Here is a 19,965-nt window from a genome sequence, read left to right as displayed (position 1 = left end):
GAGCAGCACGTGTGGAGGATGGCTCACAGCCGTGGAATTAAGGCAGAGAACACTCCTTGGTGTTCCTTCCTGCCTCGTTGGCATTCATTCTTCATAGCCAAAGGAGGTAACAGCACAGTGAGCTGGGCACAGGAGCCACCCAGGCACTCACACTTGGTCTTCTATCACTGCTGGGTCTTCGCTATGAGCCTGCTATGGATCCTCCTGCAAAGAACAGCTGTAATGGAATAAAGCAGCTCGACATCAATCAGAAAACTCTATGAGAGGAAATAATTCCACATGTCCAACTAAAACAATTATACACTATCATCAACCAACCCCCTCATGCACGAGCCACAGAGCATACATGGCATGTCGTGTCCCCTGCAGATCCACCAGGTCTCAGAGCCCAGCAAACACCCTCCTCTAAAGGAAGGTCATGGTTGCCAAGCTTAGAGGTAGGTTCAAGGCCAGCAACAAGAATCATCCATTCCAGAGGTGTTCAAGACCAGGTTGGATGCAGGCCTGGGCAACCTGGGCTAGTGCCAGATCTGAAGGTTGGCAGCCTATGCCTGTGGGAGGGGGTTGGAACATGATGATCCTTGGGTTCCCTTTCAAACCACGCCATTCTATGATTCCATGGGACACAGCAAACCAAACTTGGGCAAAAGACCCAATGCAGAGTTGGAGAACAAGCTGGAGTCTCTCCATTCTTTCGCATCAAGACGACGAGTTCAAAGCAGCTTTAAAACAGCAAGAACAAGACCAGGGTGCAGCAGAGGGGCACAGAAATACAATAGGACTGTTTAAGAAGAAAACCTCCTTCCCTATCAAGTCCCCTTACAACTGTCCTCATCACCACGGAATTTGAGTGCCTTCCAAAAGCTTATTAATCAACGCAGCGTTCATTTGTCATGTGGAGGTCGTTCACCCTCCCGCTGGGTCTAATTTGGCCCAGGGAATTCCATTTATATGCTGATGTAGGGAGAAAAATATTAAGAAAAGTTTGACTTTCAAACCATGCTTGTGTGAAAAGGTCCTCCCTGCTTACCACAGCTCAGCTGAGTCTGTTCCTTAAGATCATGATGAGCACGTCCGATGAGTTTAGGCTTTAGGCACGTACAGCCATCCAGCTGGTGAGCAAATAGATGCTGCACAAAGGAAGCAATGCATTCAAGCCTTCTTTACTGTATTGAAGTCCGGTCCAGACTAACCAACAAGCAGCCAGGAAGCATTATTTCTTTTAATTAGGAATCTCATTTCAAGTGAATCATAAGTCCATATGCTTTAACAGGCAAATGGAAGCAGCTAGCTCACCTGTGTGCACAGGGCAAATCTCTCTCATCAATTTCTTCCTCTTCAAAGTCTTTTTGTTGCATTGTCCTATAGGAGGTCACACAACCACTAACAAATTTAGCACCAGCAGCGTAGACAGACTGAGGAGGAAACCATCCTCCAGGACCCAACTGCATGCGCCAGGCCGTAAGGATGGCATTTACAGTTCAAAACGTAGAACTTGTGGAAACGATGACAAGAGGAGAAATTGAAACTGTTCTGAGAGGGCAAAGAGGCCTCTTGTTTTGAAAGAGGCACCTTTCAAAGCACAAGGGTGCTTTCTACAGTCCTTCCCCCACTGTTTCCTTGCCTTGGCCACCTGAGCACGGATCCAAGCCTCTCTCCTCAGGGTCACTGTGGTGAGGGTACAGTCCAACACCAAACATCAGGCATTACATTAAATCAGCGATGAACATGGTAAATATGAACGATGACAGGATTAGATCAAAGCTGTTTTCAGTTTCTGGAGACAACTCAAAAGACAGCCATGCTGCTTTTACCTCCGTTTATGAGATAGCAGCTGAGATAACAGGACTGTTGGTAAGACTCAAATGTGTACTTGGCACCCACACAGTAACTGTTGCACGGGGTGGGTATGGCAAATGCTGATCAAAGAACGTTTCTGATTAACTAAGAACCAAAGCCTGCACCTCCAAGGTTCTAGAAAGCAGTTTTGTCCTCTTGAACTTCTGCAGCTTCTCAGAATTTACCCTAAATGTCTTTCTGTAGCAGCGGATTAAGAAGAGATGACTCCACTTTGGAAGCAGCACAAGACAAGTACGATATCCTGAGTTTCTGGAAAGAAGTTTTCCCATTTTGGAACCGATGACTCTGACTGTCAACAGCTTCTATCCACAGATTTGTAAACACTAGATGCCTTTCATCCAGCACAAGCTTTATCTGACCTGATGACAACAAGGAGTTGAAAGTGGAAAGGACGTGAGTCATCTTCACTAGACTCCACCACGAAGAAGCCATGAGGACGGAGGATGGCGCAGTCCGAGGACTCAGCTCTTTGAACCTCACCATAGACTTCATTTTCTTAGCTTGCAGAGGTGGCAGCCTCTCCCAGGTTTCACAGGTGCTTTCACTTCTGCAAAGCAAAGAGCACATTTCCCTTACAGTACTTCAGAAAGAGAATTAACATTGTGCAGCCCAAGACAAGCATAAGAAAATGTGACCTGAAGGCTGCGCCTGTATATATTCTCCATATATATCAAGTGTGTCTGAATAGAAGACTTTAACAGAAGCAACCACTTCTCCCCCAGCGAAGGAAAAATGCTACAACAGAGGTTCCTCATTACTGTCAAATGAGGAAACAGCTCATTCTCACTGAAGCTGACACGCTGCAAAACTCCAACAATACACAAAGTTATGGTGACCATCGGATTCTTTTTGTTGTTTTTTCTCATTTCACAGCAGCTTTTTGTTCTGTAAGGTTTTACAATGCACAAAACACAAGGAGCAGTACTCCAACCTGTCGGAATGGATCACCTCCACCCTTCTTTGATCTGTATTTGATGGTTGACTTCTGCCCTGTTGTGAGGGAGCAACACACAGGCACACTACAGACGTATAAATAACCACCAGCTGTGTTATCCAAATGCAAGACGACTTCCAAGCCCGTCCTGAGGCAGCAGCAGTGCCCTTAGAGTGCTTCCTTTCCTGTCAGCTGAAAGTTTAAAGTGTGTTTAAGAAGCTAAGTGGCTTTAAATGAGCATCCAGTGAGGCAGCATCTCTCATGACTAACACAACTGCATTTCTTATAGCAGGGAAAAAGCCTATTCATATGTTTATGAGGGAATCACAGGACAAGTCTTAGTACCAGCAATTTTAGCATCTTCTGCTTCAGCAACTCGGCCCTCAAACAGCACTCAAAGACAAAGCAGCTTGCATCCAAACTGGATCCAAAGAGAAGGTTGTGGAAGGAGCAAATAGGTTTAAAACAAAAAAAAAAGATTTGGAAAACTGGAAAGGTGAGAGGACACAAGTCATTCTCAGAGCTCATTTACTGCAGCTACACATTTCTGTACCACATTTTTAACTGCAGGCTTCTAAGACCAAACCAGTCACACCCTTCCACCTGATTTGGTTTTGTGGTGGTTGGTTTTTTTGCATGTTATTCTACTAAGCACAGCCAGACATACTCTCAGACTTTTATTTCCTTCTGTTAGAATGTAACAGCTGCTTTAACAGCCTGTGCTACCATCAGCACAGACCACAGCTTGAAAAATACTATGCCAAATCTTTGACTCGTGTAACTTAGTGGGGTGTACAGACCTTCAAGAGAATCACATTATTTCCCATCATTTAAGGTTTAATTCATTGCATCCTGATGTGAACTGCAGGGGTTAAGGCCACCTCTGCCTCAGCCAGGGGTGAAACAAGAAGTTCTGGTGAAACAAGAAGTTCTATGAGATTTGTAGAGGACTCAATGCAGCCTTTACTCTTGCAGTTATTCCTCAAACTAAATTGCTGTGAAGATTTTAAGTACATAAAACTGCACGGTATGAAAATAGGAAAGCACTGTTTGCAGGCCCAGGTGAGCAGAGGACACCTCAGGTGCCTTTTCCTGTTTATACATCAGGTTAACTCTTTTGTGATGCAAAATGAAGTGAAACTGAGACTTCAGGCCTACCACCAAGAACCACAACCTTTATTTTTCATCTTCTGCCACTGTGATGCTCATGAAGTGCATAACCAAGTATCCCAGTGGGTGCATGTTCACAGCCAAGCCTTAAAAACACCCAACAAGATAAAAATAAAAACCTCAGGTTAGATTCTCCTGGTTAATACAGAAAGATAGCAAACCAAGCAAAAACTAAATGAAGTCATGACTCCTCCACTCTTTCAGGTACTAATAGCATCCAGTTTAAATGGCTGTCATAGAGATGCACAGTAAGTTCTTAAGATCTCTGTTGTGCAGAGCAGGAGGCAACTAAACAGCCTGGATTCTGAAGATGTTATCTGTAAGGACAGCAAAGACATTTCATGATTGCTAGAACAGTTGCTACAAATGGCTTCATTATTTATTTATGGTTTGAGGGTTGGTTTTTTTCTTCAGTACAAAATATTACAAATAAGTTTGCTACATCGAGATAGGAAATAAAAAAATAAAAATAAATCCCTGTTAAAAGCTATTTAAAATACATATAAAACTGCTATTTCAATCACATAATTATAAATATATTATGAGCCAAGTACTTCCTAAAACTATATTTGCTTTGGAAGTGCACACCACCAGTACACACAGCCATCATGTATTTAAAAACCTGTCTTTTGCATCAAATCACTGATCTTTTAGTATCTTATAAATATGGCAAGATTGTATTAGTGCAGAAAGATGTAACTGAATTCCACAGAGCATGTGTTGCACAATATTTGCTGCCTTATCTATTTCACATCAATCTCTCTGCAGGTTTGCTAAGCACAGCACGTCTTTATTTGAAGAGGAGATCCTTATCAGTTCCAGGGTACCTTCCTCCCTAAGACACGGTTGGTGATTTTCTGAAAGACAAAAACAAAGTGGCACAGATCAGTTTCACCCTTCTAAAAAATCACAAGCATAAATGTAGCGCTGATAAGAGTTCTGATCAGAACGTGTCAGCATGTAACACAACTCAAAGGAACAACTCTGCACAGCTAAAGCAGCCTCGCTGCTTCCCACTCAGCAATATGGACAACACAGGGTCATCCCTGTGCTGACTGCTGTGGAAGTGGTCAGAAAGAAGCCTGAAGTGCTGGAAAGCACCTTGACATTAGCTGATGAACATTACACCATGGAACAGTGCCCCTTAGTGCTGCAAACACCAGGAGTTTATACCTCCCAGAACAAGCAGACACGCTGATGAAAGAACCATCAGTTTATTGAAGATGTCTCAGTTCTCCTTGGTCATAATCACACGAGATGTTGGAGCACTCCAGAGAAGCACTGCTAATGCTGACTGTTCTTCCCTGGCAGCACACAGGCACACATGTATGAATTATATACACAGCATGCATGCTAACATAGTATATGTACATATATATTTATACATACAGAAAGCAAAGCCCCTGACGTGAGTCTCAGTGTGGAATTTGTCCCCATGATCACAGCATGAAGCCTCTGAGCATTCCTTCCAGCTCCCAGCCCACTCTGCAATCTAATCAGCAAACTCAGCTAGCAATTAGATGCTATCTACCCTCTTTGCTTCACTTCCAGGAAGCAGCTACAAGACAAAGCAGAACCCTAACATGGTGCTGACAAGAGGGAAAACGTAGCCAAGGGGATGAAAAACAAACACTCAAAAAATACCACAGTGCAGCAACCAAGTGCAATTCAGTCTTATACCTCCAGAAACACACGCTTTTCTTTTGAGGCAGTGACACCTTGTGGTTCCTATATTACATTGACTTTAAAGGAAATGGCCCATTCACATAAAGGAGAGGAAAAAAAAAAATCTATCTGCTAAAAGGAAATTCTCAATGGAATTGAGAACAGGAGACATGCTGCCTCCAGGGAGCAGTGTGTCCCACATAACAGCAGCTACTGCTCACACTGAAAACACAAAGCTTTGTTTTCTCCTACAGAAACTGCTGTGCACGTTTCCCTTTCACAGCACTGACAGGTGTGACTGTACCTGTAGACACTGGTGTGAGGGTTTCACTGGCAAGTGATTCTTTAGCAAGTTTCTGTCCATATCCATACAGATGAGTGTGTGTAGATGTTTAATTCAGCATATCCATACAGATGGGTGTGTGTAGATGTTTAATTCACCTCTTCCTTTCCCAAACATTACATATTCTTAACCTGTGAGCCCTGGATGACCTGCAGAAACAGCATGCACCTGGTACTGCTGGTTAACCCCATCCTCAGAGCCAGCTGGACTGCAATCCATGGTGTGTGCACCTGGTTTTACTTCTTACATGTCTGCTCTTTTATCACCAGTGACAATGCCCCACAGCCATGTTATATCATGGCCAATATGCAGTGAATTTAGGATGTAAGTACACATCATCATTATCACAAAGAGTTCAGCCACTGGTGCTGGGAGGAAAGAGTAAGCACTCAGTCACTGAGCAAAAGCTTGTACAGCAGTCTAAGACAGCCCCACGTCCCCAGCTGTTTTGTTCCTGCTCTCTTTATTAACATTTATGGTTAACCTCCTGAGCTGCACCCAGACCTGGAGTGGCTGTGGCACCAATACATCATTCCCCTGTCAAGACACCCAGTGCTTGCCTACCAAAACCCAAAGACAGAAGGACAGCAAGTATCATTAGGACAGGCCATGCCACTGAGCACTGACCTGGGAGTCACCAATACCAGTCAACACCACACCTGCACACAAAACTTGTGATGTGATTTTGTGTCTTCTGCCAGCTATGTAGTTGAGTCAGCAACTGCCTGCACTCATTAACCATAAGGCTGTACCACACTGGGACCTGAGATTCTCAGACTAGGGGAAAAAAATATGTTCTGAGCATATTCAACATAGCATGAAATGGAGGTAATTCCTGTTGTAAGAACTCCCAGTCAGATTAGGAAGGTATCTCAGATAATACATCTGTTACAAGCCCTTGCTTTTAAACATCCAGTTAATAACTTCTTCCAGCTCTGGGAGGACAACGTGGCCAAGGAATAGTTGCAGTGCTAAAAACTGAAGGGTAAGCTTAAGATCCAGAAGAAAAAGAAACCAGTTTTCAAATGTAATGCGTGTCCTTAAACGAGTGAAGCCTATAATGCAGTTTATTGCCTGCTTCCTGAGCTTTGCAGAAGGCTATTTTTTTATGGCATATGTCAGACAGCAAGAACATTGTGGTTTAGGTTGGATATTAGGAGGAAGATTTTCACTCAGAGGGTGGTGAGGCACTGGAACAGGTTGCCCAAGGAGGCAAGGATGCCCCATCCCTGCAGGCATTCAAGGCCAGGCTGGATGTGGCTCTGGGCAGCCTGGGCTGCTGGTTGGTGACCCAGCACACAGCAGGGGGTTGGAACTGGATGCTCATCGTGGTCCTTTTCAACCCAGGCCATTCTGTGATTCTATGATAAGATGCATCAGGTTTGAGCATCAGTGCTTTCAACACTGTCTGTGTTTCTCACCTTTCAGTTTTTATTGTCTTAAGAGAAAGCAAAGCATGTGAATGCCCACAGCTGCTCAAAAAGCAATACACTGGTCAGCCAGAGATGCACTTCACAAAAGGGACCGATGGGTCTCTTCAGTTTTATCAGGATATTTATCACATCATTCACTGCATATAATTCCATATTTCTGTGCAACACATCAGATCAGATAATAAGGTGCACATATTGGAGGTGATAGGGACACACATCTTTCTCATTGTGATTAATCCAGGATAGTCTTTTTGCCACAAACAAAACCTGAGCTTAACAGACAGACACAAAGCACCTGTTAATCAAATTGGACAGCCAAGGAAGAAGTGTTAACAGCAGCTGTTGGCTGGAACAGAAGCAGCTCCCTGCAGGGAAGTCACCACTATGGCAAACCAAGACAGGATTCAGCAAAGCCCTACAGCAAAATCAGCCCCACTGATTCCCTATCCTGCTCACCAAAATCCTGGAGCCCTCACCTCACCTTTGGGCTGTTGTTGGTTGTACTGTGAGTTTCTAGCACAGGAAAACAACCTGCTGGTCAAGCGTTTGTAGTTCAAAGGCAGTCACACCCATGCTGAGATAACAGCTTCTTTTGCAGCTTGCCAGCCACAGCTGATCCCACACCCATCAGTGCCAGCACAGCAGCACTGAGCTATCAGCCAAACAAATGCTTCATGGTGAAATCCACAGCCCCCAGAGCTAATAGATCACCATCAGGACTGCCAATTCTTCACTGGAGACAAATGAAGAATGACAACTAAGGGCTGCATTAAGCATGGCTGCAAAGTTCACTATGAATCCTGCAGGCTAAAGCCATCTACAGCAAGAGTGGCCACAAGTTAAACAGCAGCCTTCAACTCAAAGAGCTCTCTATGGAAAACCATTAAATATGCTCCACAGCCTGCCTTGTTTCCACAACACTGCACATGGCCTTTTCTGTGTGCTTCCTACTTGGGCCCATGCTTCCTCATTATTTTTCTCTATACACATGTAAGAATGTGCAAATACCACAATACTACAATGCTGATGACCTCAAGGCCAAATATATATATATATATATTCTAATCTGTTTGAATATGAATACCTGACCAGAACACCTACCATTTTGTACAGCTGTGCTTTCAGGCGATATGAGTTGTACTCAGATTTTCTTTTTTCTTCCTCTCGCTTCTTCTGCACCTCTGGCAGCTGCTCATAGATCCTTGGTGTAAATACAGACAGAAACAGTGACTTGGAAGGAAGGAGCTTACAGATATAAAAAACACCACCTTTTTTTTTCCTTCACGTTCTGTTAAAGGCTACTGGTCAGTCATATCAAAGGAAAACTTCTTTGGGGGGTTTACCAGCGTCACACACATGGAAAGTGTGGAATACACAGCAGTTGGGACACCAGAAATTCCCACATCCCACATCTCTTACAAGTAGCACCCTCCTAAAAACACTATTTATATCACTGGAATGGCCATACAGCTGATCTGATCAAGTAGTTTTAATATCAGTGCAGAACAGCCTCATTGCTGTGAGGGTATACAGACTGAGTAGCACACTTATCCATTGACAGCAACATCTCTGTGACAAGTGTAACTTGAATTAAGTTGTTCAGGCATCTTATCTGCCTTGTCTAAGTCAATGCTTTATCTTCTCTCCTGCTGAACTACTCCCACAGCAGAGACAAACAGCAAGGGATGCTCTGGAATCAAAATAAGGGTGGCTGGTGCTTACTGCAGTGCTACAGTAGGCTGTTTTTACATGCTGCCACCTAAAGGAGGGACCTGAGAGCTATAATGGAACAGCAGTGCTGACATTGCTTCCCTCTAATCTTCCTTTAAGATCATAGGGCTCAATTCATGACAGCGGTTGCCAAGGACCAGAAAGCTTCAAAAGAACATTACGGCCTATTGGAGGTGGATCTGAACCACATTCAAAAAATTCCAGTCTCATTATACCTAAAGATAGATGCTAGAACAGTCCCCTTACAAAATAATGACTTGATAATCAGCAAACAGGGGAAGGAAAAAGAAAGAACCTTGTTACAATACTGCTGAGGTAACCTCTGAAAGCCTGCTTCGTTCTTACGTCAATATGGTAACAACTTGCCATAATTACTGCTCACTTTGAATATTTTAAACACATCTGTGCCTTCCACTCTTATTATCTGAAAGTGCCTTCACACATTTCATTTTCAAGACTGCAAATGAAATGAGCCCACCATCCAGGAGAGAGCAGGGGTATCTCTGACAGCCCTGTAGGTCCCAACAGGAGAAAAATATGTAGTTTTTCAGACTGGCACGAGCAGTGATGGAGGCAAACGTGTCAGCTGGCACTGAGCTGCTTTTTAGGCAGTATGATTTGAGTGCCACTTCCACGTTTCAAAGGACAGAATAGAAGCTACAGGAAAACAAACTAACAGGAAGGTGTCAGACAAAACCACTAAATACATGGAATTGAGAAAGCAAGGAATCAAATTCAAATACTGACCAGAAAACATGAAGTAAATCACATTTGGATGCTTACTTTCCACCTCTGACATCCCTCTGTAGGGCAGCAGAGGGTGACAGGTCTATGTAAGTGCTACTGGAGGGGGGGTTTGGAGTTTTACTTTACTACTACATCACCCTTCTCTAAAGCTTTCACCATCCCAAGACTCTCCTGAGTGAAAGATCAAGGTTTACCACTCACTGATTCATCCCCCCATAAAGATATTTAAAGCAAGAAGCAGACAAGTTGGCATTATGGGTCAATTCATTGAAAATTGTTTTCTTTAGCTCTAGCTAATTTACCATGAGAAATTCCATTTATTCCCTTGCAGAGAAAAAGCAAAAGCTTCTGTACTCATTACAGGTAGGGATTTCAGAAGAATGGAATAAATTGTTTCTCAGATCCAACTGAGAGCTGGAGTATGACAGCAGTAAGAACAAAAAAATGCCACCAAGTGTGACTTGCCTGAATCAGTCTCCATAGAAATCCTGCTGATTTAGGTGTTACAAAACCAGGGTTTCTGAAAATAGCTGAGTTCAGACATATCAACCACAAGGTCCAAGTGACCTGAACCCAAACCCTTCCATTTCAACTAAAACATGGAGGTGTGTTCCTGAAGGAGCTGCATACTTACCATTTTTTGTCACCTCTCTATCAATGCCCTAAAAATACTGTTCAATGTCAAAGGCCATTCAAGTAAAACACCTTTTTTTCTTCCACCATATACAAAACAGGGTCTGTTTTATATATTGTGCATTCCAATGGATGGTTTGTTGAATCACTGTGTCATTTAGGTTGGAAAGGACCTCTGGAGGTCATTCAGTCCAATCTCCTGCTCAAAGCAGGACCAACTTCAAGACTAGATTGAGTTGCTCAGGCCTCATCCTGTCACAACCTCTATTTCCAAGGATTGAGATTTTCCCATCTCTGTGAATCCCTGGTCCAGCATTACACCACCCTCTTTGAGAAAAACATATTCACTCATCTCTCCCCTTAATGGAACACATTACTACTGTTGCTTATCCCACCACCACGTTTAAAACTACACACTCCAGCACCCTACATTTCATCTCCTTTTGGGATCCAGCACTTGGAAAGTTGTAGCGTTTGGACCCCAGATACTGCTACCGAATACTCAGGTTAAAAAATATATATATTTCAAAGTAGTTTTACTTCTAGGATTTTATAAACAGGTGCTTTCTGACTCTGATAAAGTGCCTCTTCCTTGAACTGTAAAAGCTGAGTCACCCCCAAGCCGTCCCCCCACCCTCTTTTCTTCCTCAGATGCAATTCATCCCTCTTTCCTCCTCATTTACTCAACCTTACCGTTTAGATCTTTGAACCATCTCACTCTTTGGAATTGCTCTTCTCTTTTCTTTAATTAGATAACCTAAATAGATAAGAAAACAATGTACAAGTCTGCTTAAAAACACACACATCCCATAGAACGGGGAAATGAATTAATTCCCATAGGACACCAGGAGAAGAAACACAGAGGTACCTCTGTCAGCCAGCACATGACTTGCATTCCTGTAGCCCTTCCTTTTCTCTGGAGGATTAAAAAGCTCTTCTGGTTCAGACTGCAGCACACTCTGCATTCTCCTCTCCTCCATTAAAAGCTTCAGGTGCTTCACGCGCTCACCGGAGCGGGAGATGAAATCAGGGCGATGCACTGCAAGAGCCTCCTAGGATGGGAGGAGGAAACAAAATCTGAAGTGGCCAGACAGACTCCCTACAATCAGAATAATCAAAACAGCACAACAGGAATAGATGCAGCTGAATTTAAAGGAACCTCCCAAGTGCACCTGAACAGAAACTATCACTCTAATTTCACTTGTTGCAGATAAATGTTACAGAAATCTTTATGCACACTAAATACCTGTGGAAAAATACAGACGTATAGTGGTGACACTTGATTTGATCTGCAGTGTACACTATGTATGTACATGGATGAATATACATGCATACACTGCTTGCAACACATGAGTTAAAGCCTATTTTTACTACACACTATGTACATCATACTATTATTTCTGCATGGCAGCAAGAATGACTTGACATCACCTCTCCTACATTCCCTCCACACTGCTCAATTCAAACAGATCATTATACTGTGCAAAGCCAGGCTGCCACAAGCAAACGAGGCTGATGATCTCTTTTTGCTTGGGTTCTAGTAAATACAAAGCAGTCAGGAAAAAGAAGGAAGAAGAGGAATAAAAAGTGCTTCCACAAGCTTCAACATTAGTGCTGAAGTCACAGGGACCCCAGCATGCCTTTACCTGCAGCGTAAGCTTCACCAGTGGCTGGATGGGCCTGGTCTCAGCATCTCTTTCTGGAGCTGCAAGCTGAGTCACTTTGCTGCACTGCTGCTCTTGAAAGTTCTTCTCTCTCAGAGGCTCTCTCCAGGGCTTCGTGGTGGTGAAGGGTTCAAACCAAGATGAACCAGGACCAGGGATGGAATTGGAACAGTTTTCTTTCCTAGATTCAAACCTCAAATCCTCTGCTTGGACAAACCATGAAATCCCTGTTGAAGAAACCACAGAAGACAATGAAGATAAGCAAACAATGCACATGCCCCTTTTCCATCCTCATCTGTAGCCTTTCATGCCCAAGACCTCAGCTAACACAATCCATGCCTAACACTGCAGTAAACACTTCAGTTACTGCATTGATTTCAGTGTGATTTGGTGTCAGACAACTTTGGTGGTTTCAAAGAATTCCTTTGCCAAGTGTCAGTAAATCAGCAGGCCTTTATGAAATAACCCTTCAGGAAATGTACAAAATGGCTTCCTACATTCATGCTCCTCTCTTTTTAGAAGGAATGCTTTATTTATCAGCAACTACATGTTTTTAAAGAGCCTATGTGCTGTCCTAAACCTTATAGCTTTTAATAGATATTTTTCAAGAGCAAATAGTGTACATCTTGCAAATGTTGAATATGTATACAAGAACTCAATTACTCACAGTTAACATATATAATGGGACTAGAATACATCAGCTAGTACCCTGATCAGATATTCTAAATTAAACTGGTACGATAGAGAATCATTTGTCCCTACAACAACGATGATGACTAAGGAACATATTTTGAAATATTTCATCATGGCACTGTGAAGATTGACAGGAAATATCAAAAAACAGGAAACTGCTCCACCAGCCCCAGAAAACTCACATTTCTAGTTGGAAGAGGGACACAAGTCCAGTTGAAGCACTACATACAAATTACAGCATCCAGTTACTCAGATCTTAACAGAACCTTTTATAATTTGAAAATCAAAATTAAGCATCTCCGTAATTCCTAACTTATTCATCTTTCCTTGCCTCCTTCATTGCTTTTTTGTCACCTTTATTGGTAAGGTTACTTCCAACAGCTTGGTTGAAAATGGCATCATAATAAACTCTCAGGAAGTTCACTTGGCATAGCAAGCTTCTCTGTTTAAGATCCACTCATTAAAAGGAGAATAAAGACTGACAGCGACTAATTTGTGCTCCAGCTAATCCTCCTCACACATCTTGAGGATTGCTGTTAAGACGTAGAGCTTTTCCACTCTGCAGAAAGTACATTTTGGACTGACCTTGTTGTGGTAAATGCAGTCTGCTCCTTTTTGTCCTTTTCTCCATGAAAAAACTGCCTGGCTGTCCCTTCTGCTTACCCTTGCTTCCTGCTGCCTGGTGATCTGTGACCATACCATCTGACTCTCCAAAAATACCATCGACACGATGCCAGGGATCCCGCGGCCGTTGATTTGACTGGATGGATCTTGGGGTAGGGAAAGTCACACCAACATCTCGAGTGTTTTTCTTCGTTGCACCATTCACAATCTCCAAGTCTCCTGTAGTTTAAAATGAAGCAGTAATACCTTACACTAAAGCAGCTACAAGTACTTCAGCAGCAACACCACAGTGCAGAGGGTGGCCTTCAATTCCTACTTTGAAGCTCAAGGGTCGCCTTCTTTACCTCCTTTCAAAAGGCAAAATCTTTTATATTTCCACTTTAAGTTTAGTGCAAGTCTACAGTTTCCTAAGATTGTTACTATATGTAATAATCCAGGTATAATTGAAGAGGTGTGAACTTAGTCCCTCAGGCAAAACACTGAGTGTGTATATATACACACACACACATAAGGGTGTGGGAGCCAAACCAACTGTACTCCTTGCTGGGGACCTGAGCAGAGGTCTGAAAAACCAACTTCCAACCTGTTGCTGAAAGGCACAGTGGCAGGAATAAATACAGCCTTACATTCAGGCCAAAAGAACTGCAGTTTTATCTAGACCTGATCAGGATGAGCTTAAATTTGAAATAGGATATAACATCCAAAATATTACCAAGAGGAATATGAAACTCTGCAGTTGCAAGCCTTCTGAAATAGCATATGCCCACAAAATACATTCTGTGAGCAACAGATGCCTTGCAGAGAAAACAACATATTAAAAAAAAAATAGAAATAGTCCACCTTTACAATTTAAATGGAGAAGTTTAGGTTAACAAAGCATAACAGTGAGAGACAGAGAGCTGGCTACTAGTGAAGCAGGCCAAAGGGCTCATTTTAATTAATTAGAACATAACACCTTTCTCTAAGCATTTGAAGTGAATTTAAAGAATGCTGCACGCTCATCCCCACCACAGGAAACTTAAACCAGATGTTGGCAAACTGTTTCCAAAGAGACAAAAAGAAGCTAGCACACAAACTATGAGTTTGGAACCCTACAACTCACCTGCTTGGATACCTTTGTTTAACATCCGTGCGCGTCGCTTGTTGCTGAGAGCTGAGCTTGGTCCCCAGGAACCACTGCTTGTCAAAGCTTGATCCAATGCCTTCTAGAGGGGAAGAAAGAACAAACATGGAAGAGAGCAAACTCCTGAAAACAGAACTGAAATGAACAGAAAGTGGGGTTTAAACAGCAAGGAAGTTGTCATCGCTCTTTATTTACTGTACCTTGGGACTAGTATTGTTGGTATTGCTGGGGTTGGAGCTTCATGATCGTTGAGGTCCCTTCCAACCCTGGCCATTCTGTTATTATTAACAAGGTTCAACACAGGCTGATCAGTGTCACTTACTGCTGTGCCACATAACAGCCAGCCTCGTGCACCAATAGACTTCCAGAACCCTGTTCTAGTACAAAGAGTGGCACAGTGCCTGTAGGCAAGAGCTTGCTCGTGATCGCACTCTGTACAGTGCTGGGCATCCTCCAGTTCTCCCATCCAAAGCTCAAGGATAAGTGTGGCAAATCAAGACAAGCCCTTTTGCTACAGCAAGATCTGTTGGCTGTACTTTCAGGACAGATCACAAAGTGCAAAGTATTTCTGCTGTGGGAAGAGGGAGAAGAACCATCTGAACTGAATCCTATATTCCCACCCTCTCAAACCAAAAGCCTTTAAAGGTTGTGGGATTACTGCAGGGACAAGCTGTCTTGGAAAAGTAACATGCTGCTTTGCAAATTCACTGTGAACTCCAGTTCTGCAACACTGGAGTGAAAGAGCCAAATCCTTTCAAAGCATGAGAAGTTCTCTCACCCTTATAATCCTCAGCACACCAGTTCTCCAGGCAGAGAAAACTGAGTCCAAGGAAAGCAAGAAGCATGGGGTTCACAGTAAGAGCACGGCTTAAGCACAATGCTAGTTTCAAGTCTTCAACATTCATACAAACAGGAGTTTCAGAAGGAAGTTTCTCAGCCAGAGGGTGGTGAGGCACTGGCACAGGTTGCCCAAGGAGGCTGTGGATGCCCCATCCTTGCAAGCATTCAGGGCCAGGCTGGATGTGGCTCTGGGCAGCCTGGTCTGCTGGTTGGTGACCTGCACACAGCAGGGGGGTTGGAACTGCATGATCATTGTTGTCCTTTTCAACCCAGGCCATTCTGTGAGTCCATATGATTCCAGCCACAAAGACAGTAAGCAGCAGGACTTTGTTACAATAAATTAACTTCCATTTTAAGATGTAATGTTACAGACATGTCAAATGGATTGCACTCTGCATTGCATCTGCTCTACGAGCTTCTTCGTTTATATAAAGCACAGAGAACGCTAATGCTTTATTAACAGCAATTAACTGATAGAGTTTCCCCAGGCTTCAAGCCTAGCGGCGCGGCGCAGACCAATCTCTGCAACTTGGCTGAATTTCATTTTTAATTATGAAACAGATCTTCCTTTTTCTTTTTTTTGCTTGCTCCTAGCAATTAGTATCCTATTAGCAACTCATAGCGCCAGCCACAATGGAAATGAACAGAGGCTTTTTAATTACCTTTTTATTGATCCTCTGCTATCATCCCTTCAATGCAACACAGTTTCAACGTTTAAAGGAGGCAATTTTTACTCTCCCACATGCTGACAAGGGCTGTTTTTTAGTTTCATAAAACTATTAGAGCTCTGATAGAGCACACCAGACAGACATAGGAGATACGCATCTCCTTTCAGAGAACGGATTTCAATGTGCTCTCAAAAGGGGAAGACACTGTAAAGTTAAAAATGAGATAACCCATTTACATGCACATGCATATCAGCCTGCAGAAATAAATGTAAGCAGCAATTTGGTACTGAATACTGACGTGCATGTTGCTATTTGGACTAGAAAACTCAGTGCAGTGCTTTCAAAGCCCTTCAGCAGTTATATAGCACAACCTTTAGCTTTGTACCTGCTACCAGATGGCAGCTCGAAGACTGTTTTAGAAATAAACAGAAACTGGAAGAGAGAAAAACCTTCTGGGATGGGTTCAGCATCTATAAATAAATATTAAAAAAAAAAGCTGCAGTTGAGTTTGCCAGAAGCAGAGCTGACAGTAGGCACCCAAAAAAACAGAGCACTTGTCTGAAAGATTTGTACAGTAGTGTCTCTGGGAATAGGGCTCCTGCTATAAATAAGTTATCTGAACCACAGAAACATGAAACCAAAAATTACCTTGATTTCTGCAGCGTATCATTGAATCTACCTACACTTGGATTTTAAAACAAAGTTTGCGTTTGGCCATTGATTTTGTCTCATCCTTACTTGAGGTGGGTCACATCTCTTCACACACCGCATCATCACATCATAGAGACACAGAATGGCCTGGGTTGAAAAGGACCACAGTGATCACCTGGTTCCAACCCCCTGCTGTGTGCAGGTCACCAACCAGCAGACCAGGCTGCCCAGAGCCACATCCAGCCTGGCCTTGAATGCCTGCAGGCATGATAAAAGATACTGCTTTCAGAATCAATGCAACCTTCAGCTCACTGTTCCCAGTCCTTTAATTCTCATTTAAGAATGACTGGAACCTGTTATCTCACGGGTGATTTTAGCAGCCAAAGATTAGAGACTGCTTTTAAGGTCCAACCAGGCACTGAATGATTAGTCTTAACACACACAATGGAATAAAATCATATTTGAAACAATTCTTAGCCTTGAAAAATCCCATTTTCCCTCAGATGTCTATTCAATACCTTGACACAAGAGTTTTAGCTGTTGGTATACAGGAAAACTATATTTTTCCAGGAAATACATTGCTAACAGAGGCATTATCACTTTCTTCTGTCAAAACGTGAAGCAAGCTATTTCCTAGTCTCAGTATCAACATCCATTACAGAACACCAACACTTATTAATGCAATCATCAAATCCATAGCAAGGGAGCGTATAAAGAGGAGGGGAAAGGGCTGTTTATGAGGTGGGTGGTGACAGGACAAGGGGGAATGGTTTTAAACTGAGACAGGGGTGGTTTAGGTTGGATATGAGGAGGAAGTTTTTAATCCAGAGGGTGGTGAGGCACTGGCACAGGTTGCCCAAGGAGGCTGTGGATGCCCCATCCCTGCAGGCATTCAAGGCCAGGCTGGATGTGGCTCTGGGCAGCCTGGGCTGCTGGTTGGTGACCCAGCACATAGCAGGGGGTTGGAACTGGATGAGCATTGTGCTCCTTTGCAACCCAGGCCATTCTATGAAGGTCCCCTTTTAGGAGAATTCATTTCCTCTAAGGGGCCACAGAAAAACCCAACCAAAGTCTTCTTTCCTCAGCTCTGAAACAGTTTTATGGCAGAGTTTTTGTCTAGAATGCTCAGGGCAAAGGCTTTCTTTTGATATGCTTAAACTGCCAAATGTTTTAGTGAGAAATATTGATGATAGGTGGACAGATGGACTGGATGACCTTAGAGGTCTTTTCTCTCCCTGGTGATTCCATAATTCTACCATACAAGCAACATTTTACAGGAAATTTTAAGTGATTCTCCAAACAGCAAACCTTACTCCTGTGCAGTTTAAGAGCAGTTGTGAAGATGAGTCAAAATTGTCTTTTAGTGTACATACCTGGGTCTCTTTCTGTTTCCTGTGTCTCTCAGAAGTAACCTTTGGATGTTCTGCACCCCTCACTCCGCTGCCTTCCTCCTCCCACTTTTCAGAGCGGCTTTTCTGCTGGTGGATGGTACAATAAAGCTGGGAGAGTCTCGGTGACAGCTGCACTCTTCTGTGCCCAAAAGCCCTGACCAGTCTGGCAGTGTCAATGGTGGAAACAGAACTGCTCACCTCAGTCTGAGTCGTCGTTTCTATGTCCGTTTGTGTTAGAGCATCTGATTCTGAGATGGTGGAACTGATTGTGGTGCAGAGTTCTTTACTAAGCCTTCTCTCTGAGCAAGTGTCACTAGAAGTGTCCAAATACTGCTGGTGTTCTGAAATTTCATTAGTGTGGCAGGTAACTTTCTCTGATGACCTATTTTTCCTGAGCTCAACAAAGCTTCTTTCACGACAGTTGATACGTGGCCTCCCTTTAACACGTGCTGCATGGGGCTCCGAGGTACTTTCAGGCACGCTCTTCTCCAGCACTCTTGTTTTCTCCTGCTCTTTTACCTCTCTTGGTTTTTCAGAAGCATTCCTTTCTGATTTTGCTGGTGTCAGTGTATACCTGATAGGGTTCTGAAGGACCCTGGCTAATCGATCGAGGCGTTCAACAAGGCTCAGCTCACCTTTACGCCGAAAATCCTGCTGCTGGTACCTCTTCTGGCGCTCCAAAAACTGAACCCAGAGCTCATCTAAGCTACCAGCACAGTGGGTTCTCTGTCTCACGGGCAGATCTTTAACTACATTCTCACAAAGGTGACTCGTTTGGCTACGAGCTGCCATTTGTTCTGCTTCTCTCCCACCCCGCTGAAGCAACTCCTCTCTTGGGGTTTCGTTACTCAAAGTTGTATGGATGTTTAGATCCTCGTTCTTGCTGTGATCTGCTTCTGCAACGAGTGGGAAGAATTCACGGTCGCCATCTTTCCTCCGGTGGGCAGACAAAACACGTCTCTGTCGACGTGCCTTCCTCCAATTCTGAAGGACAGTGCTGGAGGAAATTCCGGTGTGTCCCACACCAGAAGAGTCCTCCGAGAGCTCGCTGTGGGGCACTGGATGGTGGAGGTAGAACTGTGCAGACTTGAAGACTGACTGAGTGGTGTTCACTGACTTTAAATGATGACTTCCTTCTAGAAGAGAAGAAAACCCCTTAATTTTGGTCCTCTGCAGGGCAGCAAAGGGCAATTCTTAAACAGGGTCATTCTCATCCTAACGCTCCCATTCTCAAAACGTAACTAACTTTTCTATCATTTGCAGTAAGGAATCCAAGAGAATGCTGTATCCAGCTCAGTCTGAGAGAATGCTGAACGTACTTACCCAGATCAAAATTTGGTCAAAGCCATCATTTATATTCATGGAAACTCAACACAATCAACCACAACTCAGTGTGCCTTTCAGATAAATGCCCAGGATGCACAAGTGTTGCCAAAGGCTATGTTTAAGCATTATTTCTTAAGCAATTCAGAGAAACACAACGTATAAAACAACCAACACCACCTCCTCTACAGCTCTGGAAGCTTCTCTGATAGGATACCAGCACCTAGCTCTGCTTTGCTCTCAAGCTCAGTTAACACATTATAGCTAGTAGTAGTGAATTCCCTCCCCAGAAGATGCTGCTACCTGAAATTACAGAGGACTACATGCAGAAAATCCAATTATAAACCCATTTTAAAAGATATACATTAAGCATGCATGCAGTACATACTAGCTGAAAAGAACTCCAAGCCAATTTTAAAGCCATTTGCTATAAACTGTAAAAGCCATGACATTTTAATAACAGGAAAAATGT

General features: G+C 43.3%; 1 protein-coding gene across 7 annotated transcripts in view; it reads right to left on the bottom strand.

Moving 5' to 3' along the window:
* Positions 1–3,949: 3,949 nt before the first annotated feature.
* Positions 3,950–19,965, bottom strand: part of ALMS1 (ALMS1 centrosome and basal body associated protein) — a 52,556-nt gene continuing 36,540 nt past the window's right edge. For 3 of the 7 annotated variants that reach the window (XM_052681819.1, XM_052681820.1, XM_052681824.1), the window contains exons 12-19: positions 18,153–19,306; positions 14,600–14,702; positions 13,459–13,716; positions 12,163–12,407; positions 11,385–11,568; positions 11,210–11,273; positions 8,507–8,606; positions 3,950–4,821 (exon numbers count right to left, since the gene is read on the bottom strand). In XM_052681819.1, the coding sequence (XP_052537779.1) occupies positions 4,777–4,821; positions 8,507–8,606; positions 11,210–11,273; positions 11,385–11,568; positions 12,163–12,407; positions 13,459–13,716; positions 14,600–14,702; positions 18,153–19,306 (2,153 nt within the window). In that variant the 3' untranslated portion in view covers positions 3,950–4,776. Of the gene's footprint in view, positions 4,822–8,506; positions 8,607–11,209; positions 11,274–11,384; positions 11,569–12,162; positions 12,408–13,458; positions 13,717–14,599; positions 14,703–18,152; positions 19,307–19,965 lie in introns of those variants that run through there. The other 4 variants (XM_052681823.1, XM_052681821.1, XM_052681822.1 and 1 more) reach the window with 4 other exon arrangements.

This window comes from Tympanuchus pallidicinctus, unplaced genomic scaffold, assembly GCF_026119805.1.
Source record: "Tympanuchus pallidicinctus isolate F22 unplaced genomic scaffold, pur_lepc_1.0 scaffold2, whole genome shotgun sequence".
Classification (NCBI taxonomy): domain Eukaryota; kingdom Metazoa; phylum Chordata; class Aves; order Galliformes; family Phasianidae; genus Tympanuchus; species Tympanuchus pallidicinctus.
The sequence above is the reverse complement of the archived record's forward strand: the minus strand, read 5'-3'. Positions and strand labels throughout refer to the sequence as shown.